This window comes from Sinocyclocheilus grahami, unplaced genomic scaffold, assembly GCF_001515645.1.
Source record: "Sinocyclocheilus grahami isolate Dianchi unplaced genomic scaffold, SAMN03320097.WGS_v1.1 scaffold87.1, whole genome shotgun sequence".
Classification (NCBI taxonomy): Eukaryota; Metazoa; Chordata; class Actinopteri; order Cypriniformes; family Cyprinidae; genus Sinocyclocheilus; species Sinocyclocheilus grahami.
Genome location: NW_015505266.1, coordinates 1,657,398 through 1,675,182, shown reverse-complemented (window position 1 = coordinate 1,675,182; position 17,785 = coordinate 1,657,398). Strand labels below are relative to the sequence as shown.

At 34.0% G+C, this 17,785-nt stretch overlaps 1 protein-coding gene across 1 annotated transcript in view; it reads left to right on the top strand.

Annotated features, from left to right (window-relative positions):
* zranb3 (zinc finger, RAN-binding domain containing 3) overlaps positions 1-17,785 on the top strand; it is an 86,916-nt gene that overhangs the window by 27,384 nt on the left and 41,747 nt on the right. Inside the window, exons 4-7 of the mRNA XM_016274570.1 lie at positions 6,843-6,861; positions 6,944-7,122; positions 11,643-11,879; positions 15,213-15,384. Of these exons, the coding sequence (XP_016130056.1) occupies positions 6,843-6,861; positions 6,944-7,122; positions 11,643-11,879; positions 15,213-15,384 (607 nt within the window). The remainder of the gene's footprint in view (positions 1-6,842; positions 6,862-6,943; positions 7,123-11,642; positions 11,880-15,212; positions 15,385-17,785) is intronic.

The window sequence follows — 17,785 nt, the reverse complement described above, 5'->3', positions numbered from 1 at the left end:
CTGTGGTGACTGATATTTTTGTATTTACTGTACTTCGCAATCACAGATTCTAGCCTACGTCTTGGAATAGGACCCAAATAAGCATTTTGACCGTATATTGCCATCTGAACAAGCAAGTAACAAGTCTGCCATGTTTGTTCTGACCACCTGAGGAAAAAAGCATTACCATAAATCTCGCTACCAATGGTGATTAAATCTAAAAATTGGTTCGCTCGTATCAGATCAAACCGTTCAAATTATTATTATTGTTATACTTTATTCTCAAATGATTAATATTAACAACATCAGCATTGGTGACTATGAGTATAGTGTGTATAAGCGAGTAGATTTCAATTTCTGCACAGTCTAATCTAATTGTCATACTCTTCAAATTTCATATTAAGAAATTCTTTTAACCCAAAAAGCAAATTATGCTCCCTTCGAACTGGTTTTCTTTAAAATACAAATCTTTGTAATCCCAGGCTATCTGTAATCAGAAGCACATTTATAACTAGAATATAATTTAATTTCATTCACATGTGTTTCATAAACACACAATCCTTTATGGATTACAATCCGCCATCAAAATGATACATTTAATTATTCTGGCTGCTGTGAGAAAAGGCTACAAACGATCCGCCACCTGCAGGATCCTCACATGCGATAGTCTAGTAGCCGGGACGACAACTTTGTTTACAGAAGTGACGTAATGACACAGCAACATGCTCGAATTTCCCGTGAAAACCTTCCCGTACCACTCAAATTAGAAAACATTATTATTTGTCGCCATCTCTGTTTGAAAACCTGGAATTGCAGCTGTGTGCGAAATTATCTAGCTTGCATGGGTTGTGCTCAGGCACGGCTCCAGCGCGGATGAATCTAATGTTCTGAAGAGTATGTGTGGCAGTCAGTCACCGCACCGCTGTGGTGACTGATATTTTTGTATTTACTGTACTTCGCAATCACAGATTCTAGCCTACGTCTTGGAATAGGACCCAAATAAGCATTTTGACCGTATATTGCCATCTGAACAAGCAAGTAACAAGTCTGCCATGTTTGTTCTGACCACCTGAGGAAAAAAGCATTACCATAAATCTCGCTACCAATGGTGATTAAATCTAAAAATTGGTTCGCTCGTATCAGATCAAACCGTTCAAATTATTATTATTGTTATACTTTATTCTCAAATGATTAATATTAACAACATCAGCATTGGTGACTATGAGTATAGTGTGTATAAGCGAGTAGATTTCAATTTCTGCACAGTCTAATCTAATTGTCATACTCTTCAAATTTCATATTAAGAAATTCTTTTAACCCAAAAAGCAAATTATGCTCCCTTCGAACTGGTTTTCTTTAAAATACAAATCTTTGTAATCCCAGGCTATCTGTAATCAGAAGCACATTTATAACTAGAATATAATTTAATTTCATTCACATGTGTTTCATAAACACACAATCCTTTATGGATTACAATCCGCCATCAAAATGATACATTTAATTATTCTGGCTGCTGTGAGAAAAGGCTACAAACGATCCGCCACCTGCAGGATCCTCACATGCGATAGTCTAGTAGCCGGGACGACAACTTTGTTTACAGAAGTGACGTAATGACACAGCAACATGCTCGAATTTCCCGTGAAAACCTTCCCGTACCACTCAAATTAGAAAACATTATTATAAGCTAACCGCTGTGAATCGGGCTAAAGTAAGGCGATAGTTTTGAACACCGGCTGGTTATGTACTTGCTCAGATATTGATTTCGGATCATTTTTAACCAAAAAAAAGTTACGGACTGCAGCTTTAACCTGTTATATTAGCATTTTCATAAAATATTCTATATGTGTGGGTGTGTGTGTGTACTTGTTTATACTACATTGTGTGGACAAAATGTCCCCACAAGGATAGTAAAACCTGACATTTTTGACAGTGTGGACTGGCTTGCGGTCCCTACGAGGGGAAAAAAATATTAAAAATAGTAAATGATGTTTATCTGACAGTGTAACAATGCAAACAGGTTTTATGTAAGGGTTAGGGGATAGAAAATATTGTTTGGTCAGTATAAAAGTAATAGAAGTCTATGGAAAGTCCCCACAATTCACAGAAACAAATGTGTGTGTGTGTGTACATATAAATATATATTAATATAAATAATAAATGAATACGTACACGCAGTATATGTATTTATTTATTATTACCTAAGACCATAATACTTTTTGTTCGTATAATAAAAAAGATAGATTTGTTTCTAAAATGGTTACAATACATTGTCCTTCTGTTGAATGTACTATTGTTTAAAAAGCACACTGTATTTGTACACCGTATGCAAATATGGCATCAGCATTAGCTAAATGCGCCGCTGTCAACGGAGCGCGTTTATAACGGCCGTACAGTACGTCGCCGCCAACCGAGGCCTTGCTGGAATCCACATTAATAATAAACCGAAAAGAGCAAATAAACAAAAAAGATGCAAATCTCTTTCATTTTGTGGCCCTGCATGTATCTGCTTCATTTGTTCCCAGTAAATCCTTGAACATCGCCTGATGCATGAGCAATTAAATTTTTCCCCTGAAAGAATCCGCAGAAGATCAGTGTCTCTCGGCATTACTTAAAAAAAATAAGGAAAGAAAGAAAGCGAGATGAAACAGAGGAAACATCTCCCCTCTAATGAGTCGATCCAGTGTTTGAACAATAGATACGGGCGACATTTCACTAACCAAAACCAGGAACGTCTTGATGCTTTGCTTCCTCACTGGGATCACCAGGACATAGACGGATGTTGTAGGCTGTTTTGTTTGCATCGGTCTTCAGGTGGTATTCGAGGAAACTTGAGATCTTGTAGATTTGTCATGCAGTAAACGCTGGGAAAGAGAGGAAAAGAATATACAATATGGTCATAAAACTCTTTTTTTCATGTGTTCTTTTCTTTTGAAGTCGTTTGATGTAGTATATGTAGAGATTCTGTACTGTACTCTAATGATCACAATGCAAAGCTGCCTTCCCAGTCTACTCGGATCATTCATTCAAAATATACAGCAAAAAATGGTTTTATACAGAAATGTCAATAATAAAATTTTCATTTAATATTCTGATATCAAAATTTTCAGTTTAATATCAGAAATATATGAAGAGTTTATTTGCAAAAATCAATAAACGCCACTTTAAAAAAAAGAAAGCTGATTGCCGTGCATTATTCTCCACATATAGCGCGATCTGAACCCTAAACACATTTTAAAAAGCCGGTTTTGTCCACTTTCAAGGCATTGCGAGTTCACGTTTTACTGCAGAAGCCGACAAGTGCCCTTGTTGTTTTTGAACAGAAGCCGATAAGTCAATTTTAGCGAATCAGCTCGATTTCCGTATGAAATTACGGGCTAGCTGAGAGGAGTTTCGTCAAAGCTGACTAAAAGTGAACGAGGATGGATAATTTCAACGAACTTGATGAACCTGTGATATCTTCAGGGTGAAAAAGGAAAATAAAAGCTGAAGCGTTTTCACGGAACCTTGCGAAAGCAGCGCGTTACAATGGTGAGGGAAAAGCTCAGTGTATTGCGTGTAATCACATCCATACAGTTTATGATCACAACAACAACATGCATCTACATTGTCATCTGAGGAGATTACAAAGATTTAGTCTCGCGTAGCCAGACCTTCAGACTGACGGCTGAAGGTCTGGAATCCATGGCCGCTTTCATTGGCCAAGGCCCACCCATGAGGCCGTTTGACTGACATGTGAAACAACCAATCACAGTTAGTTTCGTTCATCGTCACGTTTCAGGGCGTGGAAATGTCGCCACAATAACAGACCGGTGTGTAAAACTCTCGGACGTATTTTAAAGATTCTATGACGCAAACTTTACATTTTTCACATACTTTTGAAAATCCAGCGTTTAGTTGATCCTGATAAGCGCTCGTCATCACAGTTATAAACATGGCGGCTTTCTTCTTTCGTGAGGGGGTTTGGTGTCACGGCATCTTTGTTTCCAGGCGGAACGTTAAAGAACGCGACACGCACATCTCCCGGAAATCCTGTATAATTCAACCAATCCGATGACGACTTCGAAACTCCTGAAGTGTTTCCACTTTTGTGTGCCGTATGCATCAGACGTTCAGCCAATGGTCCGTGGGCGTGACGTCTGAGGCTGAGACTAACAAAAATTAAACTAGTGTTTTTTTTAAACTCTAAAACATAAAATGTAGAGTTATCTGCTTTTGCTATAAAACTATTTTTTAATATGTAAAAAAAAAAATACTTTCAGTGAACTTTAATTTTGTAAATTACCTGTATTTAAGTTATTATTACTTAATCAAAACAACCCAACTGCAGTTTGATTGATATTACTTGGAATGCGCAATAAAAAAAAAAACGTGATTTCTGAAGAAAAAAAAAATCGGAGTTATCGGTTTTTGCAAATGAACTCTTCATATATTTAAAGGGGTCATATGATGCCATTTCAAGTTTTCCTTTCTCTTTGGAGTGTTACAAGCTCTTGGTGTGCATAAAGAAGATCTGTAAAGTTGCAAAGACTAAAGTCCCAAATCCAAAGAGATATTCTTTATAAAAGTTAAGAGTCAGCCATGCCTACCTAAAACGGCTCGTTCTAATACGCCCCCACATACATCACTATGTGAAAATATTAGCATAATGCCGCCCAAACGTGCACGCAAGGAAAGAAGGCGTGGTTTCAGGAACAGTAGTAGTGTTGATGCAGCCATGTCAGGGAGACGCTGTGTGATTCAGTGCGAAAGCACTTTATTTGGCCTTCCGGAAGTAGATGCAATTAGGAATCATTGGTTAAGATTTATTTACAACAGAACAGCACAACCCAGATGTTCGAATCCGTTCAACGCATTTTATGGACGACAGTTTTTTTGAACCTAGGAGAATACAAGGCTGGCTGTGCACAAAGGCTATTTCTAAAAAAAAAAAAAAGGGTCAATTCCGACTTTGCTATGAAAATCTGGCGCGTCAAAGGAGTATGTTGATCAGAAATCTTAAGTTCTGCAGACTGAAATCTAAAAGAATGGCTCCTAAAGTGTCTCAAGTGGTGTTTGCCCAGCTAGTGTACAACTCTGAATATGCAACCTGGACAGAAAAGAGAGAACACTTTTATGGGGAATAAAAACACTCAAGACACTCACTCTACAGTAGTCAACATTTGAAGTGGATCAAAAAAGTTCTTCAAAGTTTTCCTAAGACAAGAACGCATTTTGGTTTTAGTTTTAGGACAACTTTGATAAAAGGATTTGATCCACTTCAAATGTTGACTAGTGTGTGTATGTATGTATGTAAATATATATATATATATATATATTAGGGGTGTAACAGGTGTACACAAATATGACGGTTTGGTACGTACCTCGTTTTTAACGTCACGGTTCGGTATGATTTCGGTACAGCAGGGGGAAAAACTTTTTTTTTTAAATGGTTTACTGAACAAGTTGCTCTTTCTTTAAATAAAAACAAACAAAAGAGCAATAATATGCAAGTGCTATGATATGTATTTCTATTATCTTACATAATTTAATATTCAAATTGAAGCAAATACAATTTACATATTTTCCTTTAAATCTTAAATGTTTATTTAAACATTAACCTTTTAAATATTTTAAACATTTTAAAGTAAAAATACATTGTGTATTTTAATATTTTTTATATTTTTTATTTTTCTGATATTTCCTCTTTAATATTTATTTCATATTTAATAAAAAAAATGAAATAGTTTAATATTTTATTATATTTTAATGTCACATTTAATTTCATAATTTAATATTTGCTTAAATTGTTTTCGAATATTTACATTCAAAATATTAAAAAATGTAATGTTTTAATACGTATTTAACCATTTAATATTTAATTTCAGAATTTAATGTTTACTTAAATTCTTTTCAACTACTTACATTCAAAATATTTGAAAATATAATGAAATGATTTTAATAAATATTTCAGCCATTTAAATTTGTATTATAATAATATTTGTGTTTTATATTTATATTATATTTTAATGTTCAATTTATAAATTTTTTATATTTCATTTAATAATTTAATTAATATATTTACTATATTAAATACTTTTCAAATATTTAAACTGACTCAGAATATTTGAAGATGTAATGATAATGAACTAAAATCTGTTGGTTGATATTGAAAATGGGACTAGGCAGGTTAACCACTTCTGTGAACTGTCCAGTTTCAGATAGATATCAGCCAGTTACAATCAAATATCAGCCGACTCGTGAAGTACAGTAACAGAAACAGCTTGTTTAATTCAAAGGGTTGTAAAACGGTCATTTTTTTAGTTGACGGTTATTCTGAGTGCACGTCTGGGCAGAGCGAGGAATTAAAAATGAAGAGCTACAAAAGTGTATATTATGGATCTTTGTAATGTCGTGTTGCTGCATTGATTAGGACTCAAGTGGCCCATATTTTCAACGACAACATGCTGAGCTCAGGATGCTGGGTAAATTTCATTTAAGGGAGCAGCTTGATTGATTCAAGGCCTGTATTAGTTGGTTATTGGGGTCTTAAATGAATGGCCGTTTTAAATAAACCCCTGTACGTCGCAGCAGGGCTCCACACGCCTCTGCTTCAGGATTGAGTATTTCCATGCCGTCGGCTGCCAGCACGAAATTAGTTGTTGAGTTCAGGTGTGCAGGAAATTATATTGAGCAATGTGCACTGGCTAGAAAGCCCTGCTTTCACAATATTGCCTGGATCAATACGTGCCTTTCTGGACATCGGTTTAGGGAAGAAATTAAAAACATGATGCAGAGGGTAATTATTCAGAGACAACTGATTTTGGTGTTTGGGTTGGTCATTGTAAGTTCAATGTGCTTCATTAGTTTTCATTTCTGTTTTGCAGGTGCATGATTGCAGATGAGGTAAGAGCGTTTTGCTTTTCTTGACTCTAATTCGATTGGGTTTTTATAGAGTCCACTAATCACTGACCATTTGTGTCATCAGATGGGTTTGGGAAAGACGATCCAGGCCATTTCAGTGGCATATATCTTCAAACAAGAATGGCCTCTGCTGATTGTGGTGCCTTCATCTCTGAAATACCTTTGGATTGAAGAGCTGGAGAAGTGGATTCCCGAACTCGACCCCAGAGACATCAACTTGGTCGAAAGCAAGACCGATACAATGTATGACAAATTTAAGTTTAATAGAGCATAACACTTGGGTTCAGGAAGTGAACAAGTGAAAAACCGCATTGATTTTCTCCAAATTGAAATGGATTTTTAGAGTTAACATCTTAGGTAATGATATTTAGACCTAAATAACTCGATATGTAATATTTGAAAACTATATCTTTACATATTGCTTTCATAAAAATCACACGTATGTTGCAGAGACATTTTTGAAAGAGCACAACATTTTGAAAACATTGCATAATATTTGCAGAATTTTTAAATGAAAAATGTTAATATTATTTTCATATATATATTTTTTTTTATATATTATAGTTTTTAAAATATATATGTTTTATATATTTATATTTATTATTATTATATATAAATGCTTTTTGTTTATGTTTTAAATATTGTTAAATGTTTTTGGTAAATTATTATTGCTAAATTAATAAAAATACATGTAAAATATAATTTTCATATATATATTTAGTAGTAGTAGTAGTAGTATTTAAATGATTATTTATTCAAAGACATAACTGCCAAAATGTTTGCATATTATTTTCATAATAATAATAAAAAGTTGCAGAGACATTTTTTTAAAGAGCACACTATCTGGAAAACATTACATAATATTTGTATAATATTTTAATATATAAATTATAATTTTTTAAAATACATATAAATGCTTTTTTTGTTGCTTTTTTATATATATTCATTTATTCAAAATAAGTTATTGTCACAATATTTGCACATTGCTTTCCTAATATCATAATTCCAGTACACACAATGTGTTGCAGAGACATTTTTGGGAGAGCAGACCATCTGGAAAACATTGCATGCTATTTCACGCGTCATATTTATGTCCAAACATCCACTAAGCATCTTAAAAATGACCATGCAATCTAAATATTAAATGTCACATAAACATCTGAATGCTGTTCAAGCGGAGAAAGTTTAATGACGTGTAAATTGTAGCTAGATTTTGACACACACCAACTGGGCATCTTAGTAATCGATCGTTTAAGTTTGTTTTGCAGTCCCTGAACAAAAAAAAAAGAGGGACATCGGTTCGTAATTCATTGCGATCCAGTGGACCGTACTGGAGGACGTCTGCACTGGTGGCCAAGAGATTTTTTGCTCAAAATGAAACATTGATTCTTTCAGACTGCGTGTGAGTTTAATCATAGTGGCAAAATTGATTCATGAAATTTATGACTGAGTATGACTTTGCAGAAGCCTCCGGAAAAGTTGGGAAGAAATCTCTTGATTTATAAAATTTTTTCCCCCCTCTTTGTGTCACACTTTTATGAGTAGCTTTAGAAGTTATGAAAACCGTTCTTGCAGATTTTCAGCCTGTAGAAATACAAAACTGAAGTAAAATCTCCTGTTCACCGACTACAAAATTACACCACAATACAAATTACACGGCAGACGTATGAAATCAAATCACCTCCCCAGAGAGATATTAAACAAATCCTAAATTAGCTCACCTTTTATGGCTACGAATCTCACACAAAGAATACTTTAGCTCTGTCTTAGGAGTGGGAGAGAGTTTATGAGAGGATGCTGGGATTGATTGTACAGCCCATGCAGTCAGAGGGTCATGTTGTCTTTTTGCCTGTTATTGATGCTTCTAAAAAGAGGCTCACAAATTGCTCTGTTTACCCTGAGAATTCTGGCCCGGGGTTGAGTCGACCTGTAAAGTCGTTGCCATGGCAACATCTCCCTCCGAGCTTGATAAAGGCCTGTCAGCATGGTGAATGATATTTTAACTCTAATGGCTCATAGTGCAAAGCAGGAACAAACATCATTTCCTCTCAGTGTACGGTTGGCATCTTTACACAGTATGTAAAAAAAACGTAAAATGCTTTTATGACCTTGTGGCTCCAATGAAAACGCTAATAATATAAACTGTTGTGAATCTATCTACAGTGTACACTGTTTCTGTTGTGATGGATTTGTACGTTTGCATCTCGTGATTTAAAAATTGCATTTTAAAAATTAAAAATTAGTTTTAGACTAAATGTAATGTTAAATGCTAAGCGCAACTAAATCTATAATGGTTTAATTTTATTTTCGACATCTGTCGACAGCCTCTACACCTCATTTCAGTAGAATTTTTAAGCATTTTCAACTCAGTTTTTAGTAAAAAGATAAATTTTTTCCAAACGACATGGAAGTGGTGTGACCAAAAATTGTTTTTGTTTCTTTCGTGAAAGTTTAGCTTAGCTTATCTTAGCTCGTGGTTTCGTATAGTGTGTATGAAAATAAATTCAGTAAAACCTAAAAATTATTAAATGATTTTACCAACTTGTGGCTCCAATAAATACACTAATAATATAAACTGATATAAATATATTTAAGTTTAGACAGTTTCTTTTGTGATGGATTTGTAAGTTTGTACGTCGTGATTAAATTTTTTTAGTTTTTAGACAAAATGTAACGTTAAATGCCAAGCGCAACTAACTCTGTAATAGTTTATAGTTGTTTTCGACGTTTGTTGTTTACGTCAAAGCCTTTACACCTCATTTCAATGGTATTTTGATGCATTTTCAACTCAGTTTTTAGAAGAACCTAGATTTTCACGAATGTTATGTTGCGTGAAATTCGTAAAATGCTTTTCTGGTCTTGTGGCTCCAATGAAAACACTAATAATATAAACTATTATAAATGTATCTAAGTGTACACAGTTTCTGTTTTGACACGTTTGTAAGTCATGACCCAAAATTATATTTGTTTTAGACAAAAAAAGTAATGATAATTAGTAATGCATTCGAATTTGAAGAGAATATTCAGGATTGGACTTGATTGAATCTGTCCAAACTTGAACTATAATATTGTTGGTTAAAGAGACCTCAAAATGCAATTGCTGTCATCATTTACTCCCCCCTAACCTCTAGGAGTTTCTTTTTTCTGTTGAACACAAAATAAAATATTCTGAAACATTTTGTGAAACAAACTTGTTGCCGGTAGCTACTGACTTCCATAGAATGGGAAAAAAATAATATGGAAGTCAGTGGCTACCAACCAGCAACTGTTTAGTGAGTAAATGATGACAATTTTCATTTTTGGGTGAACTATTACTTTAATGTTGTATTTTTCCTGGCATCTTTACACAGTATGTAAAAAAACGTAAAATGCTTTTATGACCTTGTGGCTCCAATGAAAACGCTAATAATATAAACTGTTGTGAATCTATCTACAGTGTACACCGTTTCTGTTGTGATGGATTTGTAAGTTTGCATCTCGTGATTAAAAATTGCATTTTAAAAATTTAAAATTAGTTTTAGACTAAATGTAATGTTAAATGCTAAGCGCAACTAAATCTATAATGGTTTAATTTTATTTTCGACATCTGTCGACAGCCTCTACACCTCATTTCAGTAGAATTTTTAAGCATTTTCAACTCCGTTTTTAGTGGAAAGCTAAATTTTTTCCAAACGACATGGAAGTGGTGTGACCAAAAATAGTTTTTGTTTCTTGCGTGAAAGTTTAGCTTAGCTTATCTTAGCTCGTGGTTTCGTATAGTGTGTATGAAAATAAATTCAGTAAAACCTAAAAATTATTAAATGATTTTACCACCTTGTGGCTCCAATAAATACACTAATAATATAAACTGATATAAATACATTTAAGTTTAGACAGTTTCTTTTGTGATGGATTTGTAAGTTTGTACGTCGTGATTCAATTTTTTTAGTTTTTAGACAATGTAACGTTAAATGCCAAGCGCAACTAACTCTGTAATAGTTTATAGTTGTTTTCGACGTTTGTTGTTTACGTCAAAGCCTTTACACCTCATTTCAATGGTATTTTGATGCATTTTCAACTCAGTTTTTAGAAGAACCTAGATTTTCACGAATGTTATGTTGCGTGAAATTCGTAAAATGCTTTTATGGTCTTGTGGCTCCAATGAAAACACTAATAATATAAACTATTATAAATGTATCTAAGTGTACACAGTTTCTGTTTTGACACGTTTGTAAGTCATGACCCAAAATTATATTTGTTTTAGACAAAAAAAGTAATAATAATTAGTAATGCATTCGAATTTGAAGAGAATATTCAGGATTGGACTTGATTGAATCTGTTCAAACTTGAACTATAATATTGTTGGTTAAAGAGACCTCAAAATGCAATTGCTGTCATCATTTACTCCCCCCTAACCTCTAGGAGTTTCTTTTTTCTGTTGAACACAAAATAAGATATTCTGAAACATTTTGTGAAACAAACTTGTTGCCGGTAGCTACTGACTTCCATAGAATGGGAAAAAAATACTATGGAAGTCAGTGGCTACCAACCAGCAACTGTTTAGTGAGTAAATGATGACAATTTTCATTTTTGGGTGAACTATTACTTTAATGTTGTATTTTTCCACATCCATCGCCTTAGTTACATAAGCAGAAATGTTTTTGTGGTGGACAGTGGACATTTTGTTATTTTTTAGCATTGACTTTAGCATTGAATAAGGCCAAGTAAATTTATTGAGAAAGTTGTTGCACATTTGAGTTTGTTGTTTTGTTGTTGTTTTGTAGGAGCATCGGCACTAGCAAAGTGACTATACTGGGATACGGGCTGCTCACGACGGACGCACGCCCCCTGCTGGAGGCCCTGAACAAGCAACGATTCGACGTCATCCTCGTGGATGAATCCCACTACCTGAAATCTCGCAACGCAGCTCGTAGTAAAATATTGGTGCCAATCATTCAGAACGCCAAGCGTGCCATCCTTCTAACTGGCACCCCGGCGCTGGGCAGACCAGAGGAGGTACGGTTTCCTCCAAATCTGTTTGTCATTTGCTTTGATTTATTAAGCCATTTGGTAATATGCAGCATGGTTTTGTTTGAGCTAAACCAGGAGGAGATCTTGTCATTAGCTGACATATTTCCCATCCTCCAGTCATCGCTCATGTCACCCAAAATTGCGTGTACGATAATATAATAAGCTAAAAGTTTTGATAAGTTTCCCCTGTCAATATTACCACTAAGTTTTATTTTACTATTGTACTCACTATAAAATTATCTGATTACTACATGAAGTTCTTGTTCCTGCGCAGCACATTAGTTTACGTTAGGAATAAACATTTATAGTCATTCTCATTTCTTTTGTAAAGTGACAGCTTGAAATTTGTCATGCAGTTACTATCTTGCTGGTCTAATGACCCGCTCGCAGCAAAATTAAATTAATCAATCAAACAAGAGATAATTTTCAACATTTATCCTTTTATATGATGCAGCAACCCAGTGTTGGATATTTTAGCCCATTTCATGTGGTTTTATCCTCCTTGTTCCGTTTACCTTGATATTATGCTGGCGTGGGTGTTTTTGTAACCCAGTGACCTCTGTTGAGACGGACTATCAATGGCAAGGGTGATGTGAGTAAAAATGAGGGGATTTTAAGTGATTTTAGAGCCACGGCTCTGAATGAGAAGGAAGAGAGAGAGCTCTCTTTTTCACAGGTCTCAAAAGCACAAGTCTCATCTCTGCTGTTATTACTCTGTCCAGAGGTGTGCCAGTAATATTTGTAGTTTCCACAAACACCCTTGTCCTCACACTGTCTCGCTCTGTTCCCGTCTCTCTCTCTTTTTTTTGCCCTGTCTTCTTATTTTTTACATTGTCTGGGTCTTTGCTTTCATGTCACAATCTGTAACTCTGCCATGCTGGTTTTAGAAATGCAAGAACCAGGCTGCTGTATTCTAGTAGATTTTAGTCAGAGTGGATTAATTTAAAGGAATAATTCACCCCCCAAAAAAATGAAAATTCTATCATCTTTTACTCACCCTCAGGTTTTTCCAAACCTGTAGAAATTTCTTTCTTCTGTTGAACCCAAGATATTTTGAAGAATACGGCTAATGAAATGGTTAATAGTCCCCAATGGCTTCTATAGTGCAGAGAAAAATATTTTTCAAAATATATTCTTTTGTGTTGAGCAGAAGAAAGAATTGGAACAACTTGAGGATGAGTAAATGATGACAACTTGGTGAACAATCACTTAAATTGAAGTTAAACTGATGGTACAACAATATACTCATGTGTGAATTGTGTGTGAATTGTTCAAATATTTAAACATTGAACATTTATCTTTCTATACATCTCCAGTGAACAAAAAACATGGCTAGTGAATTCTGGTAGACCTTGGTCAGGGTGGATGCTATATTTAGTTTGAGGTATATGAAAATGACTCTGTAATGATGTGTTGTGATGTGTACACAAGTGTCGATCGCTCACTGAAAATGTTTTATTTCCTAATTTTTAGTTCAGCTTTTCTGTAAATTGTTCGTAGTCTATTCTTGCAAATCAAGTGGATTTCTGTGTAAATTGTCTTCAAACTTTTCTTATGAGCAGAGATAATTTGTGCAAATTGTTCGGAAAGCCATTCTTAAAAGCAGGACGAATTTGTGCAAAATGTTCATAAACGATTATTAGTTAACGATTAAAGAGTAATTTTTCTCTGCAAATCATTCATAAAACCATTCTAACAAGCAAAACGCATTTGTGAAATATGTTTGCCAAACCATTCTTACCAATTTTTTAGCAAATCATTTTGTTATGAGCAGAGCAAATTTCTCAGCAAAATGTTTGCAAAGCCATATGAGCAGAACAAACTTTGTCCGCAAAGTAATTCTTAAGAACAGAACTCATCTTTGTGCAAATATTCACAAAACCATTGAATATTACAAATTTCATTTGTGAATCATTTACAAAATCACTCTTACAAGCAGAGAGAATGTGCAAACTGTTCGGAAAACGATTCTAACGAGCTGAACTAATTTCTTTGTAAATTGTCTGCAAAGTCATTCTTAACAACAGAACTAATGTTTGTGCACATATTTACACAACCATTACGAAATTCTTTTGCAAATTATTTACAAAATCACTTTTACAAGCAGAATGTGCAAACTGTTCGTAAAACCATCCTAACGAGCATAACGAATTTCTTTGCAAATTGTTCGTAAAACCATTCGTACAAGCAGAATGAATTCCTGAATATTTCTCAGAAAATTGTTCACAAAACTACTTATGAGCAGAATTAATTTTAATGCAAATTGTTCACAAAACCATTCTTATGAGAGAGGCGAATTTCTGCAAGAAGTTTGTAAAACCATTCTAACAAGCAGAGCAAATTTCTTTGCAACTGCTTGTTAGATGATCTTTGTGCAAATTCACAAACCATTACAAACAGTACAAATTCATATTTAAATCATTAACAAAGCCATCACAAGCAAATTGTTTGTGCAAATCATTCTCAAAACCATTATAAACAGAATGGATTCCATGTACAAATAATTTGTAAAACCATTCATATGAGCAGAACAAATCTGTAAAAAAAAAAAAAAAAGAACAGCCCACATTTCTGAGTAAATGGTTCATAAAAACCATGTTTTATGTAAAGTGTTACATGTACTTCAATATGAATGGTTTTCCAAATGTTGGATATTAAATTCATTCTGCTCGTGTTTTATGAATGAAGCCCATTTAACAGACTGCAGTTCCACTCCTCACAGCCAGTTTTATTCTCGTTATATTAAATATTGTGTTTACTCCCACTAGTTTTTATTGCTGATCTACCCGTCACTGATAGCCAGTTAATTGACCGATACATTATTCAGGAAATACGAAAGGCTTCATTTTGAAGGATGCTACATTCTGTGCACTTTCTTGGTACACTGTGAGAGCTGCTGTTTTCTTTCTTTAAAATGTTCACTGGACAAAAGCATTGCCAAAATGTACATCATTGCATACGCAAAGACCTCTCAAGATGACTCTTGTGTGTATATTATGGGAGTCTCGACCTCCATTGTTCTTCTAATCCCTTTGAAACGTCTATCTGATCTTCTTATGAAGGATCCGCACAAGGGTCTCCGAGTACAAATTAATCTACCGAGGAGTAGACTCGGAAGCGCACACACAAATTCCTGTCAATCATTCGTATATGCGGCAGTAAATATAAAACATTCATAATGAAATCTCTCACAGACACGCGCACACACATTTAAGATAGAAAAGGTCTCATTTCAATGATGGTACCTGAGGATTTTGGTGAAGTTAGGCGGATATAGTGTTTTAAGTGTGTTTTATGAATGAGTAAAATGTTTTTGTGTGCAGGTTTTTCGGGGCCAGACGGCAGTGGGACTGTCGCGGCGCGTCTCATTTGGACGAATTACACCAGCGTCTGAGCGAGATTATGATTCGCAGACTCAAGAATCAGGTGCTGACTCAACTACCACCCAAAATACGCCAACGAATCCCCTTCGACCTTCCCAAAGATGCTGCCAAGGTATGCAGTAAACGTTTCCAAGCAGCTTCACAGTTATAGAATATAAAAGAATACGGTTACCGTGGTCAGTACCATGTTTTGTCTTTTGTAAATGTGCCATGCTAATAATGTTTTACTTTATTTATTAGTATTATTTTATTTATTTATTTATTTACTTGCTTAAAATTTATTTTAATATTTTGTAGTATCATGATGTTCTTGGAAGTCAGCTTATATTATTAATTATAGTAAATTAATACATTTAAGTTGATAAGTAATAATTCTATATAAATAAACACATTTCATTAAGTTATGAATTGACTTTTTATTTATACGTTTTACTAGTAATTCAATTGAAAATACTTTAAATCTAAAAATATAAGGAAAAACACTTGCATCAATCAAAAAAAATAGAAACAATAATGATTACAAAAATGATTTACAATCAAACATTAATTTATACAAACATAAAACATAAGTAATACTGTAAAATGCTGTAAAATTGAAAAAAGTTAAAAACACTTGAATAAAACAAAAACGATGATTACATGAAAATAAGACTTTTTTCTAATTTATATATTGATTTTTTTATGACTTTTATACATGAATTTTACTAGTAATTAAATTAATACCTTTAAACAAAAATATTTAGAAGGATAAACATTTGAATAAAACAAATTATATATTTTTATACATCATTTCTACAATATTTTTATACTGTACTATCCTTTATATTATTTTGATATTTATTATAATTAGAATTGTATAATTTTATGATTTTTTTTTTTCAAAAGTATACTATACATTAATCTTACTAGTAATTAAATTGATAACAAAAATCTAAAAATAGTTAGAAGGGGAAAAACATTTGAATAAAACACAAGAAAAACAATAATTACAAACACTTTTTTGATCATTTCTGTATCTGTATTCTGATTTAGTTTTTTTTTTTCAGAAGTATACAATAATTTTACTAGTAATTAAATTAATAATACCTTTAATCTAAAACTAGAAGGAAAAACATTTGAATGAAACCGACTAAAAAATAAACAATGATTACGTAACTTTTTTAAATAATTTCTGAATTGTGTTTGTATACATTACTTTTATTAGTAATTCAATTAATACATTAATGAATTTAAAAATAAAAAAGCTTGCATAAAAGAAAAAAAAATCTATATTAATTTAATTTATTAAATTCATTTTACTAGTAATTAAATTCATACTTGGAAGGGAAAACATTTGAACAAAACGAAAAAATCGGGGGTTTCATAAAAAAAATTAAAAAATTGCAGTTTCTTATGTTATCAATGTCATCGATATCATCTTCTCCAAATATTTTTTTCTGTATTGTCTCTCTCTCTCTTTACATTTTTTACCATCACTTGTTCTGAACTAACAGAACAAAAGCAGGTAAATATAGTGATTTTCCCCAGTACAACCGCCCCGTTCCTGTTGCTAGGCAATAGTATCCGATTAACAGAAATTATCATTTCATCTCACTTGTCTCTGATCACTCTCTTTTATTTCCACATCTTTTTTTCTCTCCTTTGGCAGCCGAGCGAGCTGCCAGCATGTTATTCAGAGCGGAATGGACATTAGTAATCATCACATTCTGTTCCGATCCGTCGCGCTTAGCGAGACTCGGCTTATAATTGCTGCGTCGTCTAAAAAAATAAAAAAAGTAAAAGGTGCTCGTTCCTCACGTTATTTCATTTTCATGTGAACTTTCTGTGGACCAGGGCAGCAGTGTGTGAGAATCCTTCAGTCTGGCTGACGATAAAGCCGTTTTTTCCCTCTATATCTCCAGCAGGCTCTCGTTTTCCTTGCGATTATTTGGTCTGTCTGTCTCTCCGACTGTCTGTCTCTCTCTCTCTCTCTCTCTCTCTCTCAGAGTAATGAGTGTGTGTGGGCAGGAGTGCTTGTACAGCAAGTTTTGAGTGTGTGTGTGTGTGTGTGTGTGTGTCAGATTTCAGAAACACAAAGAGCAGCTCACCTGCTGTAGGACCTCATAAATCATCTGCTGTCAGCACACACACACACGCTCTCTGTCTAACTAGTTTACACACAGCGGTCCAGGGGACAGATGTTCTTTCACTATAACCCAAATCTCACCAGATCACTTTTAAAATTAACGACCTGCGTTTTAACGAACGGTTGGGCGGAGCAAACCCGCGGCCCACGACTCGCTAGCTGACCCTCACTGCCCAATTTACACGTTTATATTTACGTTCGGCAAAGCTAGCATGAGGTTATTTACAAACTTCAGTTTGTTTCTGGTTGTTTTGGTTAGGAAAGGCATTTGTTGTTCTGTGTGCTGACGTTTGGTTGGTTTTCGGTTTGTCTAGATGTGAAACAAACGGAATGAAGTACAGCTAAATGAGTTGAGTGGAAGTCTTTTGTATTACAAAAACGTATATAT